The sequence below is a fragment of the Musca domestica genome, unplaced genomic scaffold (assembly GCF_030504385.1).
Source record: "Musca domestica strain aabys unplaced genomic scaffold, Musca_domestica.polishedcontigs.V.1.1 55, whole genome shotgun sequence".
NCBI lineage: Eukaryota > Metazoa > Arthropoda > Insecta > Diptera > Muscidae > Musca > Musca domestica.
In genome coordinates this window covers 630,929-645,134 of record NW_026712355.1, presented here as the reverse complement: position 1 = coordinate 645,134, position 14,206 = coordinate 630,929, and the positions used below count along the sequence as shown (strand labels likewise).

Genomic DNA, 14,206 nt, shown 5'->3' with positions numbered 1-14,206 from the left:
TGGGTGGAAATTATTGACAGAAAGTACTTAAGAAATGTCAAAAATAAATATTTTCAATGAAATGGATGTTAAAAACACATGATAATCCTTGAAAAATCCATGATTTTCATTTTGGAAATTCTTTAAAAAAATTTTAACAACTGACTGGTCGGACCTTATGAAAACAATAGTTTTAAATCTTTTTAGACAGGATACTCTTGATTATTTTTCATAAAAAATCGCAAATATTTCTTCGAGCACCGAGGAAAAAATTAAAAAAACTATATTTTTGTTTAGATTTTGAGATTTCGAAATTCTGTTTTTTTGTTAGGCGTTAAAAATTCCCCATAATTCTTGAAAATTAGGATTTTCCCTTTAGAAGTCCTGTCAGAAAGTCCTCACTATTTTTCGTCAGGAAGATCCTCCTACCTTTATCTGTCAAGAAGTCCTGAATCAAATATGCATAATTTTTGTTCAGAGAACTTTTTTTAAAATATCTATTGTTTTCCTACGTAAAGTACTTGACAAATATAACATAAGAAATATTTTTTTAAAATCCCAAGATTTTTCCATTTGAGTTTCAAATTAAAACAACACATCTCTTGAAATTCCATATGTTTCTTCTTGAAAGATCTTTTAACAAGTTAAAAACTAACAGTCGGTCTTGCCGACAGATCTATACCTTCAGCCATTGTTCAGCCATGTTATGATTTTTCAAAATTCATGACCCTATGTGGCGTAGGTTTCGAAGGAATGGGCCAATATTGACCATTTGTCAGACGTGCTTTATTTTATAGTTTTTGGAAAATGATAAATGTGCGTAAGGTACGAGATATAGTCGACCGAAATATTCCATTTTCACATCTCATCGTATACAGATAAAAATATTGGTATGGGCAATATTGCAAAAAAAAAAAAAAAACATTTATATTCAATTTTATGCGAATTCATAAATTTCATATTCATCTCAGGTTTCTGGTTGAGAGAAATATGAACCAATATTGTCCATCTCCGAACTCGATCTAAGTTTGATAATGATATTACGATGTTCCAATTTTGGACCGAATCGGGTAATCCCTTCGAGAGTTATCGTGAGCTCCATTCAACCAGACAGATGGACGGACACCCCTACATTGACTCCTAAGCTCTGAAATGAATACACCCTCAGTAACTAGTATAATCTACGAATTACGTTCACATTTGTTACGTCCATTTTTGTCCAGGAAGACCGTATAAAAAATATTCTTAAAAAATTGTAAGGGGAGACTTTAAAGAAGTTTATAAGAAATTCTCACTTTTGTCATTTCTTAAAACAAATCAACGATTTGTAAATTATTTTATCTTAAAATTTTGATCTTTTATGATGGATGTACCAGAAGGAATAAACCAATATTATTCATCTCCGAACACTATCTAAGTTTGATAATAATATTACGATGTAGCAAGTTTGGACCGAATCGGACACTCCCTTCGAGCGTTAATGTGTGCCCCAGCCAACCAAACAGATGTTCTGAAACGGATTTGAGACGTTTTGGCCGTATCAAATGATATATACCCTCAGTAACTGTATGGCTGAAAGTAAAAAAAACCAACACATTTTGCCAAAAAGTCCTAAGTAAATTTGTTTAAAAAGAGAATTTTTATCCGGAAATCGTTTCCCTAAAAACTCCTTAAAAATTAATCTTTATGAAACCACAAATTGTGCCAGAATGCCTATGTATAAAAGAAAGTTGTGTTAGTTACTACGCTTATAACTCAAGAACCGCTGGTCCGATTTTAACTATTCAGACAAATTCGGAATAGTCCCTTAGCAGAAAAGATAAAATAAATAAAAAAAAAAAAAAACAATAAATAAAGTCCTAAAGTAGTAAAACCTAGACCACTTACCTAATTTAGTAGAGCTCCACATAACAATTAAAAGTTTTTATAATAATAATATATTTATAATTATAATTTAAAGTTCAAAGGACTAAATATGCCGAAGCATTTGTATCTTTTAAATTCGGACTTGTATTGCCCATTTGGTGCACAAATTATTTGAAATCGGATAAAAATATACATGGGAGCTATATCCAAATCGGAACCGATCTCGATAAAATTTGGCAAAGATATTTCTGAGCTGTATTTGATATAATTCCCTGAATATCGTTGTTACGGCTTGCATATTACGGCTGTGGGAACAAATACAACAAATCGGATGAGCATTATATGTGGGAGCTATAGCTATATCTGAACCGATCTTCACCAAATTTAGCATACTAGCTTCTAGACTCAATTCGGTCGCATGTGCCAAAATCAATGCCATTTGGGCAAATATTAGACGTTTGGTGTACAAAAAAAAGTTAATCGGACGAAGCTATATATGGGAGCTATATCCAAATTTGAACCGATCTCGATAAAATTTAGCAAAGGTATTTCTGAGCTGCATTTGATATATTTCCCCAAATATTGTTGTTACAGAGTGCATATTACGGCTGCGGAAAATAACAAATCGGATGAACAATATATATATGAGAGTTATAGCTATATCTGAACCGATTTCGATTAAATTTGGCATACTTATTTCCCGGCCTAATTTGGTTGTTTGTGCAAAATTCCATACTATTTGGGCTGATATTACACCTTTGGTGCAATCGGACGAAGATATATATGGGAGCTATATCTAATTTTTTACTGATTATCTCCAATTTCTATAGGGTTCGTTCTTGAGCCAAACAAATGTTGTTTGGAAAATTTCATCTTAATCGGATAATAAATGCGAACTGCATTTTGTTCACAAGAATACATGGACAGACGGACGGACGGATGGACGGACTGACATGCATGAATCAACTCAGAAAGTGATTCTACGCAGGGTCTATCTCGTTTCCTTTTGCCTGTTACAAACAAATGCACAAATATATAATACCCTGACCACCTTGTGGTGTATAACGATCGGCACGAAATTTTGCATGAGATGAGAGTTAAGGATAGGGAAGAAGTCTAGCACTTTGGATGACCATAGGATCATATTTAACTGTAAAATGGACCACAACAGCTAAGTGTGGAAATATTGGGACAATGTCCTTGGTCAAAAAGCTAAGGATAATATCGGGGCGATGCGCTATGGCATAATTTAAAAAGCGAAATCTTCTAAAATGGATTTGGACATAAGCCCCATTATACATACATATTGTGTTGTTTTATTGTAGCCCCGCACGACAATAGCCTTTGCTTACTTGTTGTACCCTCCACCATAGTATGTAGGGTATATTGTCATCCCGTTTGTAACACCTCGAATTATACATTTTAGACCTCACAAATTCTATGTCGATTTAGCGATGTCCGTCCGTCTGTGGAAATAAGTCTAGCTTCCGATCGAAATGAAGTAGGTTGATACAATTTTACTCAAATATATATTTTGTCTGCAGGACTTTGGTATTGAAAATGGAATATGTAGGTCCACGTTTTGGTATAGTCCCCATAAAATGGTACATTATTCACCAGATTTGTTTCAAATTTGGTATTTCAGGTTCGCAATGGATACAGGATATGACAGAAAATTGTCTGTGCAGGTACACATCTTCGTATAGCCCCCCTTTAAATGCACCTCCCGATATTCGGTGTTCTGATGATTTTGGCGACATTATTGACCGGAATTGTTTCAAATTTGGTATTTGAAATTCGTAATGAATACCACAGCCTAAGACAGAAAATTGTATATGCAGTTCCACGCTTTGGTATAGCCCCCATATAATGGTATCCCCCTATATTTGGTATTTTGATGATTTTAGCTACATTATTCACCGATTTTTTCTCAAGATTCGCATTTAAACATTGTAATGGCTTATGACAAAAATTGCCTATGTTGGTCTACGTCGTCGTATATACCGTTAGGTAACGGTTACATTCGGTATTTTTAAAAAATTATCAGATTCTTTAACGGACTTTTTTTTCGAAAATTGCCAAATTCGTTCCAAATGGTGGAGGATATTCAAAGTTCGGCCCGGCCTTTTTTTTAGTCGTTTTTAAATATTTTTGGAGAGGAAAATCTAGACAAACTTTGCAAAAAAAAAAAATAAATAAATAAATCAATAAATAATAATAATAATAATAATTTTTTGGGACCACTGTGAGCGCAAAAATCCGTCTGGAAGCTAAAAAAGTTAAAAAAAATGTCTAGGAAGTCTGTGTTACAAAATTTTTTTATTATTTTAAATTTTTTTTGAGCAGAAAATATTCTTTAAACAAATTTTCTGAATTTCTGAATAGGAATGCAGAGTAAAATTTTTAATTTTCTGACAGGAAGTACTTGAAAAATGTTCCTGTTTAATTTATTTTGAAATAACATTTGTCTTGGAATAGCGTGTAAAAATATTATAAAACAAGTAAGCAAAGGCTACAGTCGAGCGGGGCCGACCGTTTAATACCCTACAACACTATAATGAACGATACAGTTTATATATATTTCCAATTTAATTAACGAAATAATCAGAAGTGCGTCTTTCCTGTATTTGTAAATTCTCCAAAAAGTCACTGGAATGGACATTTTCGTATTTTGTCTACAAAAGTTGGCAAACTCCTTCACACATTGAATATTTTTGGATGGCCATCCAAAACTGCTTGGCTTTTGCAATGTCCGGTAACCCCCAATCAAATGCGCGTGAGGATCGGGCGATAATTACGACTTGCTGACAATTTTGCAGTTTTTTTGTCCATTTCAACCCCTAAATATATGCCGATTATCTCCAAAAAGAGTAGACTTCTATTCTAACCCTCATCTTATCCCCATGCAAAATTTCGTAAGGATCGGACCATAAATGCGATCTGTATATGATATCCTGATATCCTAACTACTTAGTTTTGTTAGCTGTAGAAATATTACCAAATGTTTAATTCAAAATGAAAATATGCCAAAAATATGACAAAATTGAAAAAATATGAGAAAATTTTACAAAATCAATATTTTCATCTTAGAGAGATATTTTTATGCGATTTTTTTAGACGTTTTTTCTTTCCTGCCAAGAGGCCATTCTGAATTAATGAGAACTGTCGAAATCAGTTCAGCCGTTCTCGACATATAAGAGATCTTTCAAGCATATCTTCTTTGATAGATATATATATATATCGCACATATTTTGCTATATATCCGATTTGTTGGATCTTAACATCAATGTAAAGGTCAGAAGTAACCTTGTGATGGCTTTGTGATTTCGCCGGGATTTAAAATATTCACGGTTTAATGAAAAATTTTGATTTTTTTCAACACAAAAGATATGGTCTATTTTACACGCTAAATATTATCCGATGACCACCCAAATTGGTAGGCTTCTTCCCCGCCCTAAACTCTATCTACACGCGAAATTTCGATTGGTCTATAATTGCGACCTGTATAGCTACTGCAAAATCCGAACTTTTTTCAGTATTTGGTCCATTTCAACCCCTAAACATTTGGCGATCATCTCCAAAAGCAATAGGGTTCTATTCTGGCATCTTCTGGAAATCGATTGTAGGCCCACTTATCGAGGCTTTTACTTCTGAGCTAATTAGACTTTGTATGGCGTCATACCAATATTTTTGAGAATTATTCTGAGTGATGTCTTCAAAAATGTTCAATTGCTGAGAGACATGAACACTAGTTTAAAAATCGTTCCTTTACGGACCCTATATTACTATGTTTGACATCCGTCCAAATCCGTTTCTTCAATTCAATGAGACAATTATTATTTTATTTTGAATGAAGTATTTCCCTTTTATAAAATTCTAAAGCTGTACGAAAAATAAATTAAAAATTTCAACATGAATTAAATCAGAACACAAGACATCCGACACGTTTACACTGTGACAACATAAATGCCAGGATTTATCATTTGTACGGAATGTTTCGTGTGAGTGTCAGCTATAAATCATTACGTTGTCAGATTAAATTTCAAGAAGATTTAATCTTTTAACTCATTTTTGTGAGACGTGCAGAAATTTGAATTTCAGATAAACAAAATTTGAAATACGTAATAAGGAATATAGAGGTTTACCCCTGTAGTATTTCTGACTTATTATGGTTAATTTTACTTACGTTCATAAGAAGACAACTGTCATTCGACTGTCTCACGAAATCGTAATGAAAGGAATAACAAATGTAATATTTAGTATAACAAAGCAATTTATCATATGAGCCATTTAAAATAGTGACATACAGTGATGGACACTGTTTATGGAGATCGAAAATATTTCCTTATGTATTTGAACATATATTTCGGTATACTTGTTTTGTTTTAACTTCTTGTTATGTCAAAATATTGAATGGCGGCAAAGCTAACAGGACATCGCAAAAAGGGTTGAAATATTTCCCCAACCCCTGCCTTTTTTCTTTTGTTTGATAATTTCTAAAAATTATATATATATATATATATATATATATATATATATATATATATATATATATATATATATATATATATATATATATATATATATATATATATATATATATATATATATATATATATATATATATGTATATATATATGTGTCCACAATTTAGTCCATACTTCCATATATCAATAAAATTGCGAAATATATTTTTATACCCTCCACCATAGTATGGAAGGTATATTAAGTTTGTTATTCCGTTTGTAACATCTCGAAATATACATTTTAGACTCCCGTTCATCGGTCTGTCTTTGGAAATCACTCTAGCTTCCGAACGAAATGAAATAGATTGATACAATTTTACTCAAATGTATATTATATCTGCAGGACTTTTGGTATTGAACATAGGTCATGTTGGTCCACGTTTTGGTATAGCCCCCATATAATGTTACCTCCCTTTTTTCGGTATTTTGGTGATTTAAGTAAAATTATCTGTGCAGGTACATGGCTTCGTATAGCCCCCATATAGCGGCACCTCCCTATATTCGGTATTTTGATAATTTTAGCTACTTTTAGCTTTTCTCAAGTTTCGTATTTGAATATTGTAATGGCTTATGATAAAAGTTGCTATGCCGACCCACGTCGTCGGTATTTTTTTGATTTTAACAGAATTTTTAACGGATTTTTTTTATTATTTTATTTATTTTTTTTTTTTTGAAAATTGCCAAGTTAAATGGTGGAGGGTATTCAAAGATCGACCAGACCGAATTTACAGCTTTTTTACTCGTTTTCTAACTTTTGAGTCCAGAAAAATCCTGCAGGTTTTGAAACTTGAGCTAAAAAGAGAAGACACTTGAATCGACATTTTTAAAGTTTCGCGAGTAAAATGATTTGAGGGGGCAAGTTCGACCCTCTTCTAAATTTTTGGAAATTTTCTCTTTAATGTATATAGTGCCTATGGCAATATTGAAGATAAACAGGTAAAACCCGGCTAAGTTCGGCCTCGCTGAACTATTTATATCCTCCACCATTCGGAAAGAAATTGAAAAAATTCAAAAAAATTCGTCCAAAAATGCCGCTCTTATGAAAACTTTTATAAGGGGACTGTACGAAGACGTGGTGCTCGATAATAAATATTTTGCCATATGCTATAATAACGATTCCGAACTTCAAATACGAAATTCGAAACAATTCCGGTGAATAATATCGCTAATATCATCAAAATACCGAATAAAGAGATGTACCGTTGTATGGAGGCTATAGTAAGACGTGGACCTGCAATTTTCCGTCATAGATTGTAGTACCCGTTACGAACTTCAAATACGAAATTAAACACAATTCGGGGGTAAGATACCTTGAGGGTGTAGAATTTCCTTGTTTAGAATTTCAGACAATTCCATTGACAAATGTAGCTAAAATTATCAAAATACCCAATATCGGGAGGCACCATTGTATGAGGGCTACACGATATCGTTGACCTATATAGACAATTCTCTTTCAGGGGGTACAATTCCATTTAAAAAATGTGGGTAAAATCATCATAATACCGAATATCGGGGTACCGTTATATGTGATCTATACGATATCATGGATCGATATAGTCCATCTTCGAACTTGAATTGTCTTCAGATGAAAGGCAGATCGGTGCAAAATTTAAGCTTTCTATCTTTAAAAATGTCAGGTATCGACCCACTTCTTCTAATACATCCCTCACAAAAAGTCTAAGTTTTGATAACCAAAATGATCAAAAAATGCGAGTTGAGCATCCAATTATATTTAAATTTTACACATCCGATTATTTCTACAAAAACAGTATCTGATGTGGTGATGTAATATGTGGGACCACTCCTTCTGGTATCTCCCCCCGAACCGGGACAAAATTTGGAAAGTTTGAATCGGATCATTCTTAGCTTCACATATCCAAATATTTTCACTAACATAAGATTTTGTGCGAAAATGGGAAATTTTGAAGAATAATATCTCTCATATATTAATAGAATATCAATAGACATATTTATTTCATTATTAAGGACTATTTATACTTATCGATTTTTCTTCTTTGCTTATAGTTCAACGGGTCACAGAATGGTGAGAAATATTGAAATTTACAACGAGCCGTATCGACTATCTCTAACATTTAAAAAACCGGCTCAGGTAAGTAAAGTATCTTTAATGAAGTTTGGTATTTGGTATAGTACCATATGTGGGCTTCTAGATTTCATTATCTTACACTTAGCGAGTTTGGATATATTTTGCATAATTTTTCCATTTTTTAAATCAGAAATACTTTTTATATTGATTGCTCTAGTAGAGTACTCGAGTTATAAAAATGTTCAAATTAGATTTTTTTCCTATTGCGATCATATCATATATATGATCATATATATTTGACATACTTATACCATCTTTTTATATATTTCCGTTTTCAGATATTTCTATTGAATAACAAAGACATACCAGAGACTATATCTCCAGTACCACGTTACTCAATTTTCGATGAAAACACCCAATTGAATTTGGAATTTACAATTATACCGACCATCAATGATCCCAGTCTAATTGGATTGGATTCAAGTGTAACAAAATGTCTACAATCGAATCCAGCTAAAGTGTTTGGCAATAAGACCTATTCGTATCACAGTTACCCGGGCTGCATTACCGATTGCCTGTACATTCATCAGGCGAAAAAGTGTGGTTGCATTAATTTATATCATCATTTACCAAAAGGTGAGATCTCAATGAAAATCTGAGGAATGTTTGTGAGACTCTATAATATTAAAATAACCCAATTAACTAATTCCATGTGAAATCAGTTAGAATCAACAAGTTGACTTTGCCAGTAGATCTTTATTAAAGCGAGGAGTTTTATAAAGGGTCATTTTTTAAAATTCATGCTTCACGTGTACGGGTGCTAAAAATTTGCATGAGGACCATTCTTGTTGTGGAGAAGAGAGATGTTTCGAAATTCGTTCTCTACATGTTCAAAACTACAAAGAGGTACAATATACTTAATACACAAATTAAAAAGTATCAGTCGGTTTTGACGACAGATGTATATCCTCAGCTAATGTTCGATTATTTAAATATATTTTGATTTCTGTTATGATTATTCAAATGGTTTACGCTCCTTGGAGTAGGTTCCGAAGGAATGGACCAGTATTGTCCATTTCATATCGGACCTAAATAAATATGATATAAAAATGGCGTCGAGCCAGGTTTGGACCACAACGAGTATTTTTTTTTTCAATTTATATGATATATGTGACAATTTTTAGAAAATGTGGAGATGTGCGTGTGGTGCCAGATATACTTGACCGGAGTATTCCGATTTCATACTTCATCTAATTCCGATAAAATATTTATATGTGCAAAATTAAAAGAAAACCGAACATTTATATCCAATTTTATTCGAAATCATAAATTCCATATACATCTCAGGTTTCTAGTTGAGATAAATATTTAGATATAGCAAGTTGCAAAGAATCGCTGACCTGATTCGCAACTTATGACAGATAAAAGTAATGGAAATTGTAAACCTTTGTGGGTGAGGTACCAGAAGGAGTTCGCAGGTATATATCATCTTCATAAAAGATCTTGTGTTACCAAAAATTTTTGCATGTTTGAAATTTGAAAAGAGTAGGATGCTTACTTCTACTTTGTTTGAAATTTTGGGTTTTTAAAAGCTTGAACCCCATGTGGGGAGGTACCAGAAGAAATGATCCGAACTCTACCATCTTTATAACCGATCTTGTGTTGATGGTAATGTATAATAATTTCGCGTTTATGAACTTCACAGATATTTAAAATTCTGATCTTTTGTGGGGGGAGGTACCAGAAAGAGTGAATCGATATATCCCATATCCACAGCAGATCTTATGTTAGTAGAAATAATGGGATGTATGAAATATGAAGAGAACAGGATGCTTAATTCGGATTTTAAAGTCGCATTAATTATTCAAAATTTGAACCCTTTATGGGAGCGGTACCAAAGGAATGGTCCGAATTCTACCATTTTAGAACAGATTAATTTCGCGTTTTATTGGCTTCATGAGAATTCAAAAATGTTGACCCTTTGTAGGGCAGGTACCAGAAGAAGGGTACCGATATATTCTATCTTTACACCCGACTTTGGGTTAATAAAAATATTGGGATGTGTGAAAATTGAAGACAATCGGACTCTTACATCACATTTTATAAGAGTTGCAATTATTCAAAATTTTGGCCCTTTGTGGGGGAGGTAATTGATGGAGTGGACCGGTATTGTCCATTTTTGTACTCGGCCTAGCAAATGATAGGATTTGCAAAGTGGGAGCAAATTCTGATCATCCTTTAATTTTATGTGCTATACAATATTCGTTTTTGGAAATTTCGACCTTTGATGGGGTCCGATTTTGTCTACCGCCGAACTCGACCTAACTTTGACAAAAATATTACGATGTGCCAAATTTGTATAAAATCGAGAGTTATCGTGCGCACCAGCCAGACAGACGGATGGACACCTCTAAATGGGCTCCAAATGTCCAGAAACAGATTTGGTCAATAGAGACCTAGGGTCGAAAACCATTATTTCGATGACATTTTGGGGGTATAAAATTACATATACAGGGTAAGCTAAAAAAACTGCAACAAAGTCCAACGCCGTAGTTTTTACATTTTTTTTAAATTTTATTGAATGAAAGCAAAAAATGTCGGAATTAGCAACAAATTTTAGAATAAGTTTAGATTTATCCGAAATGGTCACCTTTGGCACGAATTATGGCCTTCAAATTGCCAATGAAACCGTCACACGCTGCCCAAATGTTGCCCCGCGGTATTTTGGCCCATTCTCGGCGAAGCGCTAGCTTGAGGTGATACACACTTTGATATTTATAGTGCCAACCTTGCTTTCCAAAATACTCCAGACTCAATAATCCAACGGATTGGTATCCGGAGATTTTGGTGGCCATTGTGTGCTGGAAATGAAGTGAGGAACCTCATTTTGATGGTTGAATCCTGTGGGAATGTTCAGGGTCTGTGGCCAAAATGCTTGCTTGCTCAACGCTTTAATTTACCCTCCAGAATATTTTCGCGATAATATTCGGCATTTATTCTGATGCCACGGTCGAATTATACTAACGGAGAGCGACCATCGGCCGTTATGGCGGCCCACACCATGCCGGCGCTTGAGTTCTGGTGGCCAACCGAAGGTGCACATTTTCAGCTGACCTCTTTGGAAGTAAATACGATCATTTTGTTTGTTTACAAACTGCTGGACAACGAATCGTAGAAAATCAAATTTGGCAGTTCACCACTTTCGTCCAAGCGAAGCAACTCTTTAGCTCTTTTGTGTCTATTTTCTTTCTGTTGCGGTGTAAGTTCTTGCACTTTTTGAAATTTTAATGGCTTTACCCTAAGCTCATTTTTCAATATTTGTCGAATGGAGTATTGCGATATGTTCAGCTCATGAGCCATTTTTCGGCCACTGCGACGCGGGTTTAGATGATGTCGCTTCTTTACTTTTCGAACCATTTCTGCTGATGTTATTGATTTCTACCGTCCACTTCCTTGACGTCGGGCTACGCTACGAGTATCACGGTAACGAGCGATGGTATGAGTCACAAAATATTTATTGACATTTAAATGCTGGAATGCTCTAACGATAGCCACTTGTGGTTTTTCAGCCAAATATAAAGAAATCACACTATCACGAATAATTGTTTTTCTGGAAAATTCTCACCAAAATGCTTCTGTATGCTTGTAAATAATGTAATAATCTGTCACTGGAATAATTTATAAAGAGCTGTCGGACGAGTGGCCTAGAAATGACACCAGTCTGAAATTGGTTGCAGTTTTTTCATCTTACCCGTATCTTGCCAATTGGTTAAGGGTAAAATTATTGTCTATTTTACCCGCTAAGTATTATCTGATAGCCTTTCAAATTCGTAGGGTTCCGCCCAGCTCTAAGCTTTCGCCGCATTCAAAATTCCGTGATAAAAAACACAACATTTCTCTATTCACTTTTTTCAATTATATGCCTCCTTTAAATGTCTTCCTTCTCTAATTTCAGTACCATACTGCAACCTATCCCAGTATGCTTGCCTGGAAGAACATGGCTTCATCAACCCTGTGTCAATGAGGCCTATAAAGCATCCATTTTGTGGTCATTGCATAACGAATTGTGAGGATTCCGATTATGTTGTGGAAAATCTGTATTACAAGTAAGTTGAATGTGAATTTGTTCTTTCTTAATTCCAAAATTAAATTTAAAAATTCGAAACCTTTAAATCTCTTCTCTATCTCCCACTCACCCTCTCTCTCCGCTCCAGTACGGATAACACTTTGGAGGGAAAACGTTCATTAGAACTTATCCTTTTGAATTTTCCCACAAAACACCGTAGACGTCAGGTCATCCGGCAATCGGAGGATATATTGGTATCGCTCAGTGGTATTCTATGCCTATGTTTGGGCCTCAATGTGGTTAATATAATAGAATTTTTGTATTTGTGCGGACGTGCATGTGTTCGGTATCGACAGCTAGCAAACACACACAGCCGCACGAACAAACAAACGAATGCACGGCTGGATGATTGTGACCGGTGGCAACCAGTTAAAGAAACAAATTGTGGATAAAATGTCTGCAATGGAGATGGGGGTAATCAAGTTGTCGCCTTGCAGGCCCCTGTAGAAGTAACAAAAAAGAGGAACGTCTAACAACAATGGCAGAGCAACTAAAAACTTAAACTAACATATAATTCAATGTTTCCGGTTCCAGAATCAAAATGTGCACACACACACGAATTGGTAGGTAGGTAGGTAGGCCCATGTGTGAATGCCCGAAATGCTTGCGAGTCTTTTGTATCGAAAGGATAACGTCAAGGAAGGAAGGAACATGGAAAGAAAAGGAAAAAATCCCAGGCCAACCGAACACTACTTCACAGCTCAATAAATCTTTTTACGCTTGAATAAAACTTGATAAAAACTTTCATTCATTCGATTCGATTCGTTACGATTCGATTCGGTATCACAATATACACGTAAGGCTATTGAGGAATACAATAATAGGAGATGGCATTTTCGATGGGTGTGTGAGTGTGTGTCCGTGTCTGAATGTTTATGGAAAATGCATTAGAAACTAGCATTTTCATTTGTTGTTGTTGTAGGAAAAAAGTTTCCGTTTTTTTGTTGTTGTTCTTATTTCAACAAATCTTTGTTGATGTGTAAATGTCGGTGTACGTGTGTGTGTGTGTTTTGCCGTCTCATGTCTTTAAGCTTGAAAGCAAGTGTGGAGCAGGGCAAAGTTGAAATCTGTCGGATGCTATTTGAAAAATCGATTTCACTTTGATTTACCATCAATGCAATTTAAAAATAGAAACTTCAGAGGTAAAAAAAAAGATTAAGTGTATCGTCGTCTAACCACCTGCTTTGCAGGTGAGGTTCTGAGGTGTGAAATGGGGACACAATATCACCTTTAAAGATGGACAACTTATACTTAGTCATTTACATACATTTGGATACATTTAAAAGAACTGAGTTAGAAGTGACTGACTTAAATTTTCAGGCGAACCTATGTGTTTCCATACCGTCAGCAATATGGCTACAGAGGATATATATCATTTGATACAGCCAAATTGTGCCTCATGGAAATAATGGTTTTAACCCTGGGTCCCTTTGGACCACAACCGTTTCAGGACATTTGGAGTCGATCTGGAGGTGTCCATCCGTCTGGCTGGTTGGTGCGTATGACAACCCTCGAAGGCAGCATCCGATTTGATTAAACCCTGGTACATTGTAATAATATTGCCAATCTAAGGTGGAGTTTGGAGTACGGCAATATAGGTCCACTACTTCTAGTAGCTCCGCCACAAAATGTTTACATTTTCAAAGAAAATAATTTACTGCA

The 14,206-nt window shown here is 34.6% G+C and overlaps 1 protein-coding gene across 1 annotated transcript; it reads left to right on the top strand.

The window, feature by feature from the left end:
• The first annotated feature begins 8,396 nt into the window (after window positions 1–8,396).
• LOC101900667 (uncharacterized) lies at window positions 8,397–13,226 on the top strand. Its single transcript, XM_059128575.1, has 4 exons — window positions 8,397–8,481; window positions 8,757–9,054; window positions 12,374–12,524; window positions 12,633–13,226. The coding sequence occupies exons 1-4, from the start codon at window positions 8,413–8,415 to the stop codon at window positions 12,934–12,936; spliced, it is 822 nt and encodes a 273-aa protein (XP_058984558.1). The 5' UTR covers window positions 8,397–8,412; the 3' UTR covers window positions 12,937–13,226.
• Window positions 13,227–14,206: the final 980 nt, after the last annotated feature.